At 33.5% G+C, this 13,866-nt stretch overlaps 1 protein-coding gene across 1 annotated transcript in view; it reads right to left on the bottom strand.

The window, feature by feature from the left end:
* RALGAPA2 (Ral GTPase activating protein catalytic subunit alpha 2) overlaps nucleotides 1–13,866 on the bottom strand; it is a 397,768-nt gene that overhangs the window by 330,229 nt on the left and 53,673 nt on the right. Inside the window, exons 6-7 of the mRNA XM_051975852.1 lie at nucleotides 8,890–9,067; nucleotides 116–231 (exon numbers count right to left, since the gene is read on the bottom strand). Coding sequence (XP_051831812.1) covers nucleotides 116–231; nucleotides 8,890–9,067 — 294 coding nt within the window. The remainder of the gene's footprint in view (nucleotides 1–115; nucleotides 232–8,889; nucleotides 9,068–13,866) is intronic.

Raw genomic sequence — 13,866 nt, 5'->3', positions numbered from 1 at the left:
ATTAAGATTGTTTCATAACTCGTATGTGAATAATGACTAAATTTTGTAAATTAATAACAATTAAAATCTGAGGTAAAATATACAACTATTCAGTTGCATAGTATTTTGTTCTTACCTGAATAACCATATATCTTAATAATACTTGAAGAAAAAAGCAGGTTTGATCCTCACCAATTTTTTCACCCGAGACAGCTGGCAAGAGTGGGGTTATTTCTTCAGGATGTATCTTTGCTAAAATGTGCATCATAATTAAATTTCATTAAAGATAAATTTCAATAAGGTATCAGAAAGCAAAGAATCCAGAGGAATCAATAACATTTATAAAAAATAAATAAACTGCTAAATCTATGGAAAACAGAATGATTTAAATATCTCCCTATAAGAGAAAAGCTTTACATCATCATTTCTGTTTATCCATTCTTAAAATTCCTAATTTTATTCAGGCAACCAAATTTCATAAGGCCATTTCTTTCACCTTGAAAGATAAGAAACATGATTTTTTTTTCTGGTTTAAATTTTCAGGAGCTAATTTCCCATCCCCTAGATTTCTTCAGATACTTCCAAACTCAAGACCCTAATGAGTGAAAAGAAATCCTGAGGAAGGTAGTAAAGTTTTCCTGGGAAGATGAATTTAATATGAAGTCTATACCAAGGGCATAAATTATTTCTTCTTATTACAATGCCTTATATTCCATGAATACTTCATTTTAATTGATCCTTAAAGGCTTGATCTTGATACTCAGACCTGATAAAAAGGGCAAGTAGTCTACAGTGGAGAATTACAAAGATGAAGTGGATGGAAAGGTCTCCAAAGTAAAAAGGACTTCGCTTAATGGAAACTTGACACTATGTAAAGGCCCAACATTTTGGCAAAAAGTCACAACCAAAAAATAAAATCAAAAATGACATAAAAAATATATATCTTTTAAAAATTCAGGGCCTACTATGAAGCGTTCATTGGTTTCTTCAGTTCAGTTCAAAGGTTCTTCTTAAGGCCACAAACTCATTAGCCTTCCAAATCTCATGCTAGTCTGGCAAATATTAACTTTAGATCTTTGATCAGCTTCAGATTTCCCTAAGTAATCCTCATTACTCTCCAAAAGATAGCAACAATAGCAGTCTCACATGCTACTAGGAATAGGCCTCTCAGAATTTCATCCCATACAGGGCAACTTGTTAGTCACAAGATATTACAAGTTTCTCCTGATGGCACAGCCTCCTTGGCCACCCTTTCTAGCATTGACTGCACTTTCACTTTTTTCCTTTCTTTCAATGAATGAGGCAAAGAAGTTGTAATTTTCATTGCTCTCCATTTCCACTTCCAGGTTTTCCTCCTACCTCCATCATTCTCCTCTTTTGATGTCCATACAATTCACATCTTCCAATCAATCAAAATTCTGGTAATTATTTACTAAAGACCCCCAGGACATTCTCCTTCCTTCCTCAATGAGCTCAATACCTGATTCACAATATTTCTCTCTTCCCCCACTGCTGCCCTGTTGGAATCTTTACAAACTGCTAACTCATTAGAGTTGATGTTTTGGGCCAGAATCTGAAACAAGGTACTAAGTAGAACTAATTGATACAATGCTTGTGTTCACACCTTTACTCATTGGAATTCACAAGTATGGGAGTTTCACAAAGTAAACTTTGTAACTTTGTGAATTCACACTTCCCTTAAAGCTCTTAGGGCCAGAGAGCACTCTGGGAAGAAACCCATAATCCCTCTCTCTCATATCCCACAATTCCTCTCTCTCATATATAAGAAACAAACAGAGGCTCTCGGACAGAATTCAGCTGAATTACATGGAGAGGGGAGCATCAAGTCAGAAGAAACTACGAGTCGAGAATGGAGCTGAATTTAGATTGAGAGGAGAGCATCAAGTGAGTTCAGCCAGAAGCTCTCTCTGAGTGAAGAGTTTTACTTCGGAACATTGACTGGGGTCGGAGAGGAGCACTCTGGGAGATTGAGAGCCAGACACCCTCTCTCAGAGGCAAGACAGATTCACCTTGGTGCTGGCTCTGGAGGCTGAAGAAAGCAGAGGCAGAAGCAAAGGACAAAGCGGCAAGAGCTCTTGGAACCAAGCAGAGAGATAGGCCTCTAAGAAAACTAACTGGGCTATATTGGAGACAATAAAAGATCTGAACTTTTGTCACCTGGCTGTGTTTTGAGGTGATTATTACTTTCAACTGCAACAAAGGCTGCTTCCAGAAAACCTCCCCAAGAAACCTGCTCTCACCCAGAGAGAACCATCATATTATTTTATTTTAAATGAAGAAAATCACCACACTGCCCTCATCCAATGGGACTTCATCAAAAATACTGATACTCAAAACAGCTTGAACATCACTTGCCTTACACAATCAAGAATTCTAAAATCCCGTTAGCTGATCATCATCTATTGGATTTCTTTTTTAATTTTACTTTCAATTCACAGAACAAAACAAGCATTTTCATAACAGTACAATAAAAAAAAGATCGCATGTGAAACTACAAATCTGCCACGTACAACTTAATATTCCTTCCAAGTATACAACAATATCTTCTTTTCCCTTTTTGCTAGAGATTGCTACCATTAGAAACGAATAGATACACACACACATATAAATATGTAAAACTATTATATACATACTTCTATTTATCAATTCTTTCTCTGGCCATAGAAGGATTTCTTCACATGTCCTTTATTTTTTATTTATAATAGACAAAATGACTTAGTCACTGAAAGTCATTCTTAAAACAGTATTGCTATCACCTGTATATAAAGTCCTCTTGGTTTTGTTCACTTCATTTTTCATTATTTCATGTCTTTTTATCACTGAACTCATACTTTCTTATAGAACAATAATATTCTATTAAATTCATATACTACAATCCCATTTCCCAATTGCCAGGGATTTCTTAAATTTCCAGTTCTTTGCCACAACAAAGAGAGCTGCTATATATACATCCTATTTAAATTTAAAGTTATAATTACTACTTATGAATTTCCCTTTATCTTATTTTTACTTGCTATTTTCTTTCTCAGGCTCTCTTTTTTACCCTATTATGTTACCTTATTTTTTCCCCATTTTATCCACTCCTCTAAGTTCCCTCAGGAGCTCCCCCACCCCCTTAATCTCAATCCACATGCCCCTCCAAAACTCCTTCTTCTTTCTCTTTTCAAATTTAATTTTTGTCCATACCACAACCTCTATCTCTTGACCCCTCAGTTCGATCTAAGGCCATCACCTCTTTGTTAGTGACTCTCCTTCTTTTTTTATATTTCCTATCCTAGTGAAGCAGTTTAACCAGACCATCCTCTTCTCTAGAGACCCTTTCAGCACTCCTGCTACCTACTAATACTAATAACTAATACTAGTAGGTGCCCTGCAGGGTTCTGTCCTGGGTCCTTTTTTCTCTTCATCTATTTTACTTCACTTTGTGATTTTGTCTGCTCCAATGATTCTCATCATGAACATAACCTGTCCAAAATGGAATTCTTGGTCTTTTCTCCTTAACTTTCCTCACCTACAAACATCACTATTTTTCTCCAGGGTCCCAGTATCCTCCCAGTCCTCCAGGCTCCTCCTCATCTCTCATACCTCATATTCAAGCTATTGCCAAGATCAGTCAGTTACACCTCTCCACCATCTCATCTGATACATCCCCCTTTTTCCTCTGATACTATCACCACTCTAATGCAGACCTCATTACCTCACATATAGATTTCTGCAATAGCCTGATGGTGGCCCTGCCTGTCTCAAATGTCTCCTCACTCCAGTCTGTCCTCCATTCAATAATCAAATTGATTTTTTTTTAAGGCATTTTAAAATACAAAATAAGAAAAAACAAAATTGAAAGACAGTAAAGGAAAAGATTATTATTAGCTCTACTTTTTTTCTAATTAATTAAATTCCTGATCCTTACTCAGTGTTTGTGTATACCTCTATCCCTACTAACTCTTCTACTTTAATTCTACTCTTCAACTTTGCCTAGCTAATATTTAATATCTGCCCACTAATAGATCCCTCTTATAACCTCTCTCTCCAACTTTATCCCATTCCCATTAATCTAAACACCTTGTCCCACTACCTTAAATCTACACACTTTTCATACTCTATGCTATAACCTTCATGATATAATGTGTATATATATATATATGTGTGTGTGTGTGTTGTTCCCTATTTAACCTATTCCTGATGTAAGTTTTCAGAACTACCAACCTTCCTCCCTTGCTCTAAGGCCTCTATTTAGGGTCTTCCTCCATACCTCATTCATGCAGTATAATTACTATTTTACTTTTTCCTAGACAATTTTGTTTTTTAGAGTCATATCATAGTAAACTTTGCCCCAATCTTTCTTTTGATCTATCCAATTATTAATGTCAGTCTTAAACATATGATATCTAGTTTCCTGTAACAAACATAAAACAATTTGCCCTTGAGTCCTTGAAATTAATCTTTGATCTTGACTCTAATATGTTAAATGTTCTATTAAGTTTGAGTTTGGTTGAGACAAAGTCATGAAAATCTGCAAATTCATTTAATGTCCTTTTGTTGGTTTAATATTATAGTTAAAATTTTGCTGGATTTAATATTTTTGGCTGCAAGCCTAATTTTTTTGATTATCAATAAATATTATTCCAGGACTTGTGATCTTTTATTGTGGCTGCTCATAAATCTTGTACAATTCTAATTTTAACTCCAGCTGTATGAACTGGGGATTTTTTTTTGTTTGTTTCTTGAAGAATTTTCTCTTTGATTTAGAGGTTTTGAAATTTAGCAATACTACTACTGTGTATTTTCCATGCATATCTCTTTGAGGTGGTGATTAATGGATTTTTTCAATTTCTACTTTCCCCTCATATTCTATCACACCAGGACAATTTTCTTTGATTATTTATACATTATTATGTCAAGATTCTTTTTTTGGTCACAGCTTTCAGGTAGTCCAATCATTCTTATAGTTCAGTTTCTCTTCTTGATCTGTTCTCCAGATTTGTTTTTCTTCTAAGATGTTTCACATTCTCTCTTTTTTTTTTTTTTTTCATTTTTTATATTTTGTTTTGTTATAATTTGATCTCATAGCTTCACTGGCTTCCCTTTGCACAATTCTAATTTTCAAAGACTTATTTTCTTCTTTAGATGCTGGATCTCGTTTTCAATTTGGCTGACATTTTTTCCATAATCTTGTTTTTCTTGGATACTTTTTTTTTTTTCCTTCAAGGTCTCTCATTTAACTTTTGAAGTCTTTTAAATTCTAAAAATTCTTTTTGGGCATGTTGCCTTCTTTGGGTTTGTTTTTTTTTTTTTTAACTTTACTGTCCTGAAGATGAACCTGAGTCTTCCCTATTCCCATTTTCTATAGTTGGGTTCTTTCTTCTTTGCCTGATTTTTTTTTTTTAATGAGAACTATTAGTATGAGCACCTCTAATCCTGGAGGGATGGAGGGATGGGGGATGGTGCCTCTAGCTTTACCTCAGCTCTTCTCCCTGACTTGTAACCCCAAACCAAAAGCTCCAGTCTCCTGGAGCCTACACCCAGCAACATCCCTTCCCACTACTTCTGCATTCACTGGGTATGCTGGTTTGTTCTTATCTGGGCTAACATCTCAGCACCACAGCTGGGCCTGGTGTTCCTAATCAGCAGAGATTCTCTCAGTCTTCTTAGACCCAGACTCCCAAATCCCCCACACTATCCAGGAGGTGAAAAGTTTCTATGATTCAAACTGAGGGTCTAGCCAAACCCAAGTAGCTACAGAATTCCCCCCTGGCTGTTTCTGCAGAGCTTGTCTGGAGGTCACACTAGTTAAAACCCTGTCCTAGAGTCTTTCATACACTGGTTTTCCCAGGAAGACTCCTGTTCTGCCCCATTCATTTTTCATAGGTCTATGTTTGCTCTGAGATGCAATTTTGTTCTATTTGTGGGGGAAACATGGAGAACTTGGAATTTTCTGACCTACTCTGTCATCTTCTCAGAATCCTCCTTTCTAAAGTAATTTTCTTAAACTGCAGGTTCACCCATGTCACTCCACACTCAAACTTCAATGGATTCCTATTAACTATAGGATCAAACACAAAATTGTTTGGTGTCCAAGGCTCTTCATAATATAGAATCTGTTCTGCATTTCTAGTCTCCTTACAACTTATGTACTTATACCACGTACTCTTCAACCTAATGATACTGGTTTCCTAGGTATTCCCTGATCAATGTCTTAGCCCTAGTTACTTTTTCTGGCTGTCAAGCTTGGAATGCTTTCCTTTCTCTTTTCTATCTCTCGGTTTCTGGTTTCCTTTAAATCTCACCTTAAATTCTATCTTCTATAGGAAACCTTTCTTGATGATTCTTAATTTTACTACCTTTCCATTTCCTTTAACTTAGACATAATGTGTCTGTGCATATTTACTTCTTTCTTTTCTTCCTTCTTGGGTCATGAGCAACTGGGGAACAAGCACTGTCTTTTCTTTCTCTTTGTATCCCCAGCACCTAGCACAGTGCCTGGCATGTAATAGAAACTTTAAAAATGTTTACTAACAAATCCTCATCTCTATACCAAAGATAATTGTTTCTAGCTCTGACTTCTCTAAACTCTAATCTCATTATTTCTAACTGTCATCCATTTTTTTTTCTGTCTAGATATTTTACTCTATTTCGAGCTCAACATATAACACCAAATTTATCATCTTTTCCTCTAAAAATCTGTAGCATTCCCTAAATTCTCTATTATCAGTGTCACATAGATTTAAAATCTTCAAATTATTACTATAAACTGAATGTTTGACTTTTTTCTATCCTTCATGCCTCCATACCCAATTAGTTGTCAAGATGTTTGTTTTACTACATCTCTGTGTCTGTCCATCTCTGTCTCTTTTTCTTTCCTGTCTTCTCCATTACCACTAAAAGCATCTAAGTCATACCCTTATCACTTTTTTTTTTTTGCATGGAGGATTTTAAAAACATCAACTCTTTTACCTCTTTATTGCTACCTTCCTCAATCCATTCTTGACACTACTGCCCAAGTAATCTTTCTAACAATACTGCTTTCATCATATCTGTCATTTACTCAAAAGTCTTCAATGGCTTCCTACTGCCTACCTAAAGAAAATATAAGTCTACTTTATCCTGATATTGAAGGTTCTCTAGGAATACTTTCAATCTACCACTACTCCTTTTCATTATATTTTAAGCTAACTGTATGATATATCCTATAGTACCCTCATCTGCTTAAATTCATGTCATTTTTGGTCCTTAAAACAGCTCTCTCCACCTAATGAAATTTTATCTCAGGCAGCACTTCATCTATGAAACTTCTCTTGATCCTCAAATAGAAAATGCTATTTCTCTTTTCAAATTTCTAAAAGCATTTTGTTTGGTTCATTCTTTTGTAAACTTTTTCACATTATGCTCATATTATAGACATTAAGAGACCTCACTAATTCACCCTACTTCTTTATTCTGGATCTTTAAGGGTAGGAATTCTGGATTCTTTAAGGGTAGGAATGGTGTCATATTTTATCTTTGTAGCCTAAGTACTGTGATGAACTGAATTGAATTACAATGTTCAGTTTGACAGGCAATAGTGGCAGCAACTGTATAGAACAGTTTAAGTGAGGAAATTCAATGCTATTTAGCATATGCAAAAAAAAAAAATTCAGTTAAACTATTCAAAATATAAAAGCTTATAATTTTTCAATATATTTATAGTTTCATATTAGAGTCTATTCTCTCTGTTAAAAAAATATTGTTCACTTTAACTGAAAGAAAAAAATTATTTATTAAATGCTTTCTCTGTGGAAAGCACTACATTAACCACAAACATATATAACACATATAAACATATACATAGTTATACATAAACATTATTATGACATATATTCATCTATATTGTGGCAGGTGAAAGATGAAACTGACTGAGAAAACAAAGATTTGGGTTTCTGAGGAAAGTGACGCATGCCAATTGCCCAATAAATTAGTTTCAGTCATTCTTCAGCTTTAATACTGGATCCCAAAATACAGGAGGCAGCAGATTTTTATGCATTAAAAACAATTAATCAAATAAGATCAATTAGTTAAAAGAAAGCAATTAACCTGGATATAAAATTAGGTCATCTGATTTCTAACTGGAGGAAAGATTAAGGGATTTTTCAAGTTATGGAAAGCATAGCATATATGGAGAGCAAACAGATGCAATTCTCTGAAATTAGAAAAAGCTATCTCACTTTCCTCAGGTGTGTATATTCAATCAAAGGAACATGAAAAAAAAAAAATATATATATATATATATAAATATATATTCTCACGATGAAGAAAGTTTTCTCATGAGACAAAAATTGGGCTATATTCATAACTGAACAGAAAGGGAACTGAACTATCCATAACTGAGTCAGAAGATGGAGTCTGTATGATCTATTCAATTTCTTCATAAAGGATTAATATCTATAATTTTTTTTAAAAATTCTTCATTTTGACTGAATGAATGAATAAAAAAGCATTTGTTAAATGCTTTCCATATGTAAATCATTACCCTGAAGGCTGGGGACATAAACAGAAAAGTAGAACAGTCGCTTCTCTCAAAGAGTTCAAATTCTACTAGGAGTTGAAACTCAGATGTCAGCTGCAAGTTCAATATAAAGGCTCAGTGGTCCTTGGTAGCCAGGCAAAGAGCAATGCATCTTATTTAGTGTCATTTCCATTTATAATATCACAAGCATTTCTAATGTTGATGGTACCAAAGGCTTTAGTGTGTAAACTTTCTTTTCTGGATCTTCAATAGCCATCTTCAAATCCTGTAGATTTTGTTGTTGTAGAATCTCTTTCACAAGAAAGAAGAGCTTATGATTTACACCCACAAATTAAATAAGTTCACAAATATAAGGGATAAATTCAACATTTAGTAATATTACTTACTATCAGATGAAAAAGGAGTAGGATTTATAAGCGTATCAAGTGTACAGGGACCTCTTGAAGACATGATTGCTGGAAATCCAGGTACAAGGCAGGCAAAAATTAACACCTGCTCTTCTGCACAATTTGTCTGAAGTGCCTGAAGCCATAGAAGATATAGCCGGATTCCTTCACATCTTATCTAACAAAAAACAAAAAATATTTTCAAAAGTTATTCTTAATGTAATATCACAGTTTTGCAACAAAAAAATAAGATAAATGAAACTTTGATAAAAACTAATACTATTGGTAACAAATAAATGCTACTAAGAAATAAAACATACTGGCCAATTTTTTTGATCATCTATTTGGGGAAAATAGTGTCAAACATAAGCTACTTCCTCCTTCCAATCAAAACTATAACTTGTTTAACCTAAAAGTAATTATTTAAGCTAAACTACAAATGTGTATGATACTCTGAGAATGCACATTTCAAAAAAAAATGAAGATGTTACAATAAAAATATAATTCAATGAGATCTGGAAAACTCTAATTTTCCTATTCTGCTCTTTTTATTTGCTTCTTTCTTCCCACTGTATACTAAGGATGGATAACAATAACCTATTAGAATGATGCTAAACACCACCTTAAGCAAAAGATCTCCTTTGTCTTCCCCTAAACTTGCTTTTAGTTTACAAAATCCCTGGGATTTATGAGATTTTTCTCCATCTCTCCACTCTAACAGACAAATCTAAGTAGAAGTTATAATAAAAATTATAGTTAAGTAGTTAGAAATAATATAGTTTCTATTTATATGATGATCTATAGTTACAATCCATCAACTATTTCATCCTCACAACACTCTTCTAAAGTGGAAATATTATTTTACAGATGAGGAAACTATGATCAAAAAAACTACAATAGTTTTTCCAACATCGTACAATTAAAGTGAAAGATAAATAAATACAAATGACCCAAGTCCAGGGCTCTTTCTAGTATTGATCAACTTATCTGCTGCTTGTAACACTACTATCTCTCCTTCTGGAGGAGACTCTCTTCTCTAGACTTTGAGACAGTGTATGACTCCATTCTCTCTCTTCTACTAATCCAATCAGTTGCCAAAACCTGATATTTCTATTTTCACAACATCTCACTTTTCTCCACACACAAAATTAACATCATAGTATAGGCAATTATAACCTCCCACCTAGATAATTACAGCAGTCTAACTAGTTCCTTTGCCTGTAGCCTCTCCCCATTCCAATACATCCTCTAACTTCTGCCAAAGGGATTTTCCTTAAGCACACATCTTGACTGTGTAATTCCTCTATTCTGCCAGCTCTAATTACTTCTTATTGCTTTTAGGATCAACTCTAAAGTTCTTGGTTTGGTTTTTAAGCCTTTCAGATTCTGGTCCCTATCTTTCTAACATAATGGAATTTATTCCTCCTCCCATATTTAGCAAACCTGTCAAACTGGCTTTCTCCTTAGATTTCACACATAACACCATCTCTTAACTCTATGCCTCTGTATCTGTATGCACTCTCTCCTTATCTCTATCTCCTTACCACCATCACAGTTTCTCTCTTCCTTTAAGATACAGTTAATGGAACAGCTAGGTGGTGCAGTGGATAGAGCACCAGCCCTGAAGTCAGGAGCACCAGACTTCAAATTTGATCTCAAGACACTTAACACTTTCTAGTTGTGTAATCCCTGAGCAAATAACTTAACCCCAATTGCCTCAGAAAAAAAAAAAAAAAAAGATGCAGCTAAGCACCATCTTTTGCATAAAGCTTTTCTTGATTCCCCTCTAATTGGCATTTAACTATGTTATATGTATATGTTGATTAATTAACATTACATTTTTATTACATATATTTGCATATCATATATGAAAAAATATATGCATTTAAATTCGTTTGTCTAGTCCTTCAGAATGAAAGCTCATTATGAATAGGCACCATTTAATTCTTTGGAATTGTACCTCCAATGATTAGCACAGTATCTGGTACACGAAGAGAACTGTAACCACTCAAAGGAGTTTGACCTCTCCACTCACATAAGAAAGACCAAGTGGATGAAAAATATTTTCTGTTTAAAGTTCAGCAACTTTTTTTCACCCAAAAAACTAGGTATATCTCAACAATGAGTTGAGTCCAAAGTTGAACAAGACAAGATCAATCTAGATAGCTTTTGGAAAAACTCAAATCTCCTTTACTGATTCCAATCTTTCCATGAAAACAAAAGGTTTATATTTTCAATAGTAACTTTCCTTTTTTTTTTTTTTTTTTAGGAACACTATTTATTTGGTCAATAATTCATTTTTAGCAATTCAATTATAGAATATTATAATGCTTGTTACAAACATACTCAATATGATTTGATGGTTACAAATAATGTTGGGAACTACAAGTCTGAGCAAAGTGTGATACAAAAGGTTATTTTTTGACACAATAGAATGAATTGTCTTCAAAATCTAGTAATGACCTAGATATGTCTATATAAATTATCGTGGACTACAATAGTAACTCTCAATTGATACTGACATACTATGTAACTGCCTCCAAAGAATTAATAGTAATCATTGTACAGAAGACAATGAAGAGCTAAACAGAAGATGTGAACAAGATGCAATATATAATCAAAGTGAAACTCTGAAAAACAGGAATAAAAGACATTATCAAGGAATTATATAATAAGAGAAGATGAGGTGATCACATGGCAAGAACAAAGGTTAATTACTGGATACTAAAGTATATAAATGCTACCTTCAGGATCTCAGAAGAATACAAAGAGATACAAAATGTTATGTGGACCCTGTGTCCCCACACAAATTTTGAAGAGGATGTAATAATAAGCATGAATCCCGCAGGATATATATGCACGTATGGGTTAACAGTCCCTATGGCTAAAGGAAATTTCCAAATCATCGAATCACATAACCAATTAAATTAAATGAAGATAAGGAGCATTTATTAAATACCTTTCAAAGAACAGATACTGAGAATTATAATAAGAATGGGGATATAAAAGGTTGAAAATTGTTCCTGCCCTCAAAAAGCTGACAGTTTAATAGGGAAAACAACATATAGAAGCTATATACAAAAAAGATATACACAGGATAAATTGAAAATGATCTCATGGGGAAAGCACTAGCATTAAATTTTTGTTTCCATTGAAAAGATAAATATATGTTAAGGATGAAATCTGACTGACATTTTAACTTACCCTCCCAGAATGATAACAACCTTTAAGTTGCCCTGATTACTATATTTCATTAAAACTCAAAGTTTAAAAGACACAAGCCATTAAATCCCATTGACATGCTCTTTCACACTTTTTTATACTTTTACCACCTTTGTTTTGCACTGATATTGCGTCTCCTTCTGTTATTTATATCAGAATTATGAAGCTTACCTACTTTTTATCAGTACAATAGTGCCCCAAACTGGAGCCAGTCAGCAAAATCTGGAGAGGATTTTGAGACACTTTATTTTAAAGGGATCATTTTATTCATTAAAAAAAAAAAAAAAACCTACAATAACTGCATAACAGAAAAAATGAAGAAGAGAAGGATCACAGATGAGAAAGAAATCAGTAAAAAGAGCCTTGGAAAGAAGAGTACTTCAGGAAGAAAAAAAAAAATGAACAGCTTACATTTCAATTGAGATAAATTCATATCCCAGGTTATAGTCAGTATTTATGAGATACCAAACATAATACATACTGATTGTATGACTTTAAGAAAGCCTTCTCTTTATATCATCCATAATGAATTTACAAAAGTGTAAAGTTTTAAGTTGTTGTGACTTTTAAAAATGATTAGCCATGTGTTGAAATACTCTCAGTAAAATGCTGGTCCAAAAGTAAGTGAATATCATATGTTTCTAGACTATAATCTGGACATCATCAATTGGTATATGCTTTTAAAGAAGACATTCATTTTAATATAAACCTAAGAAAAGCATCATCAGGAAGGTCAATCTGCTTCAAAGTAATCTAGTTTTCCGGAGTTTCTGTTCAAGGTGTCCATAATGTGACCTTTCTTCATCAGTTTATAGTCTTTGACAAAGAAGTACTGCATCATAACACCTCAAAATCCAAGAATGTTAGTGTAAAAAGGAATCAAAGATTTTGTCTCATCTAAGTCCTCATTTGAGATAACAAAACTGATTCTAAGAGTTTAAGAGAGCTGTCACAGAGGGACAATGTCTCTCAGTTCCTAAAATCCAATACTATTTCTACTATACTCAATATCACAGAAATTTACCTATGAAATAAAAACATTAACTTTTTTTCACAAATGTCATTGATTAGCAACATAACAAATTAGAATCATATTTTTAAAAGTTTGTTGAAACAATTAATAATTTTAGCAAAGTAGCAGGATATAAAGTAAATCCACATAAATCATCAGCAATCTTATATGTTACAAACAAAATGCTGCGAGATAGTAAAAAAAAAAAAAAACATATATATGTACACACACACACACACACACACACACACACACACATACACACACACATAACCCTCATTTAAAATAACTCTAGACAGTATAAAATACCTTGGAAGTATACCTACCAAAGCAAACCCAGGAAGTATATAAACAAAACTATAAAAAAAAAAGTTATTCAAATAAAATCAGAATTAAATAATTGAAGAAATATTAATTGTTCATAGACAGGGCCAATTTAATAAAAATAGCAGTTTACCAAAACTAATTTATGTATTCAATGCCATCCCAATTAAATTTTTTTTTTAATTTTTATTTAATAATTACTTTATATTGACACTCGTTTCTGTTCCGATTTTTTTTTCCCTCCCTCCCTCCACCCCCTCCCCTAGATGGCAAGCAGTCCTTTATATGTTGGATATGTTGCAGTATATCCTAGATACAATATATGTTTGCAGAACCGAACAGTTCTCTTGTTGCATAGGCAGAATTGGATTCAGAAGGTATAAATAACCCAGTAAGAAAAACAAAAATGCAGATAGTTC

The sequence above is a fragment of the Antechinus flavipes genome, chromosome 2, assembly GCF_016432865.1.
Source record: "Antechinus flavipes isolate AdamAnt ecotype Samford, QLD, Australia chromosome 2, AdamAnt_v2, whole genome shotgun sequence".
NCBI lineage: Eukaryota > Metazoa > Chordata > Mammalia > Dasyuromorphia > Dasyuridae > Antechinus > Antechinus flavipes.
The sequence above is the reverse complement of the archived record's forward strand: the minus strand, read 5'-3'. Positions and strand labels throughout refer to the sequence as shown.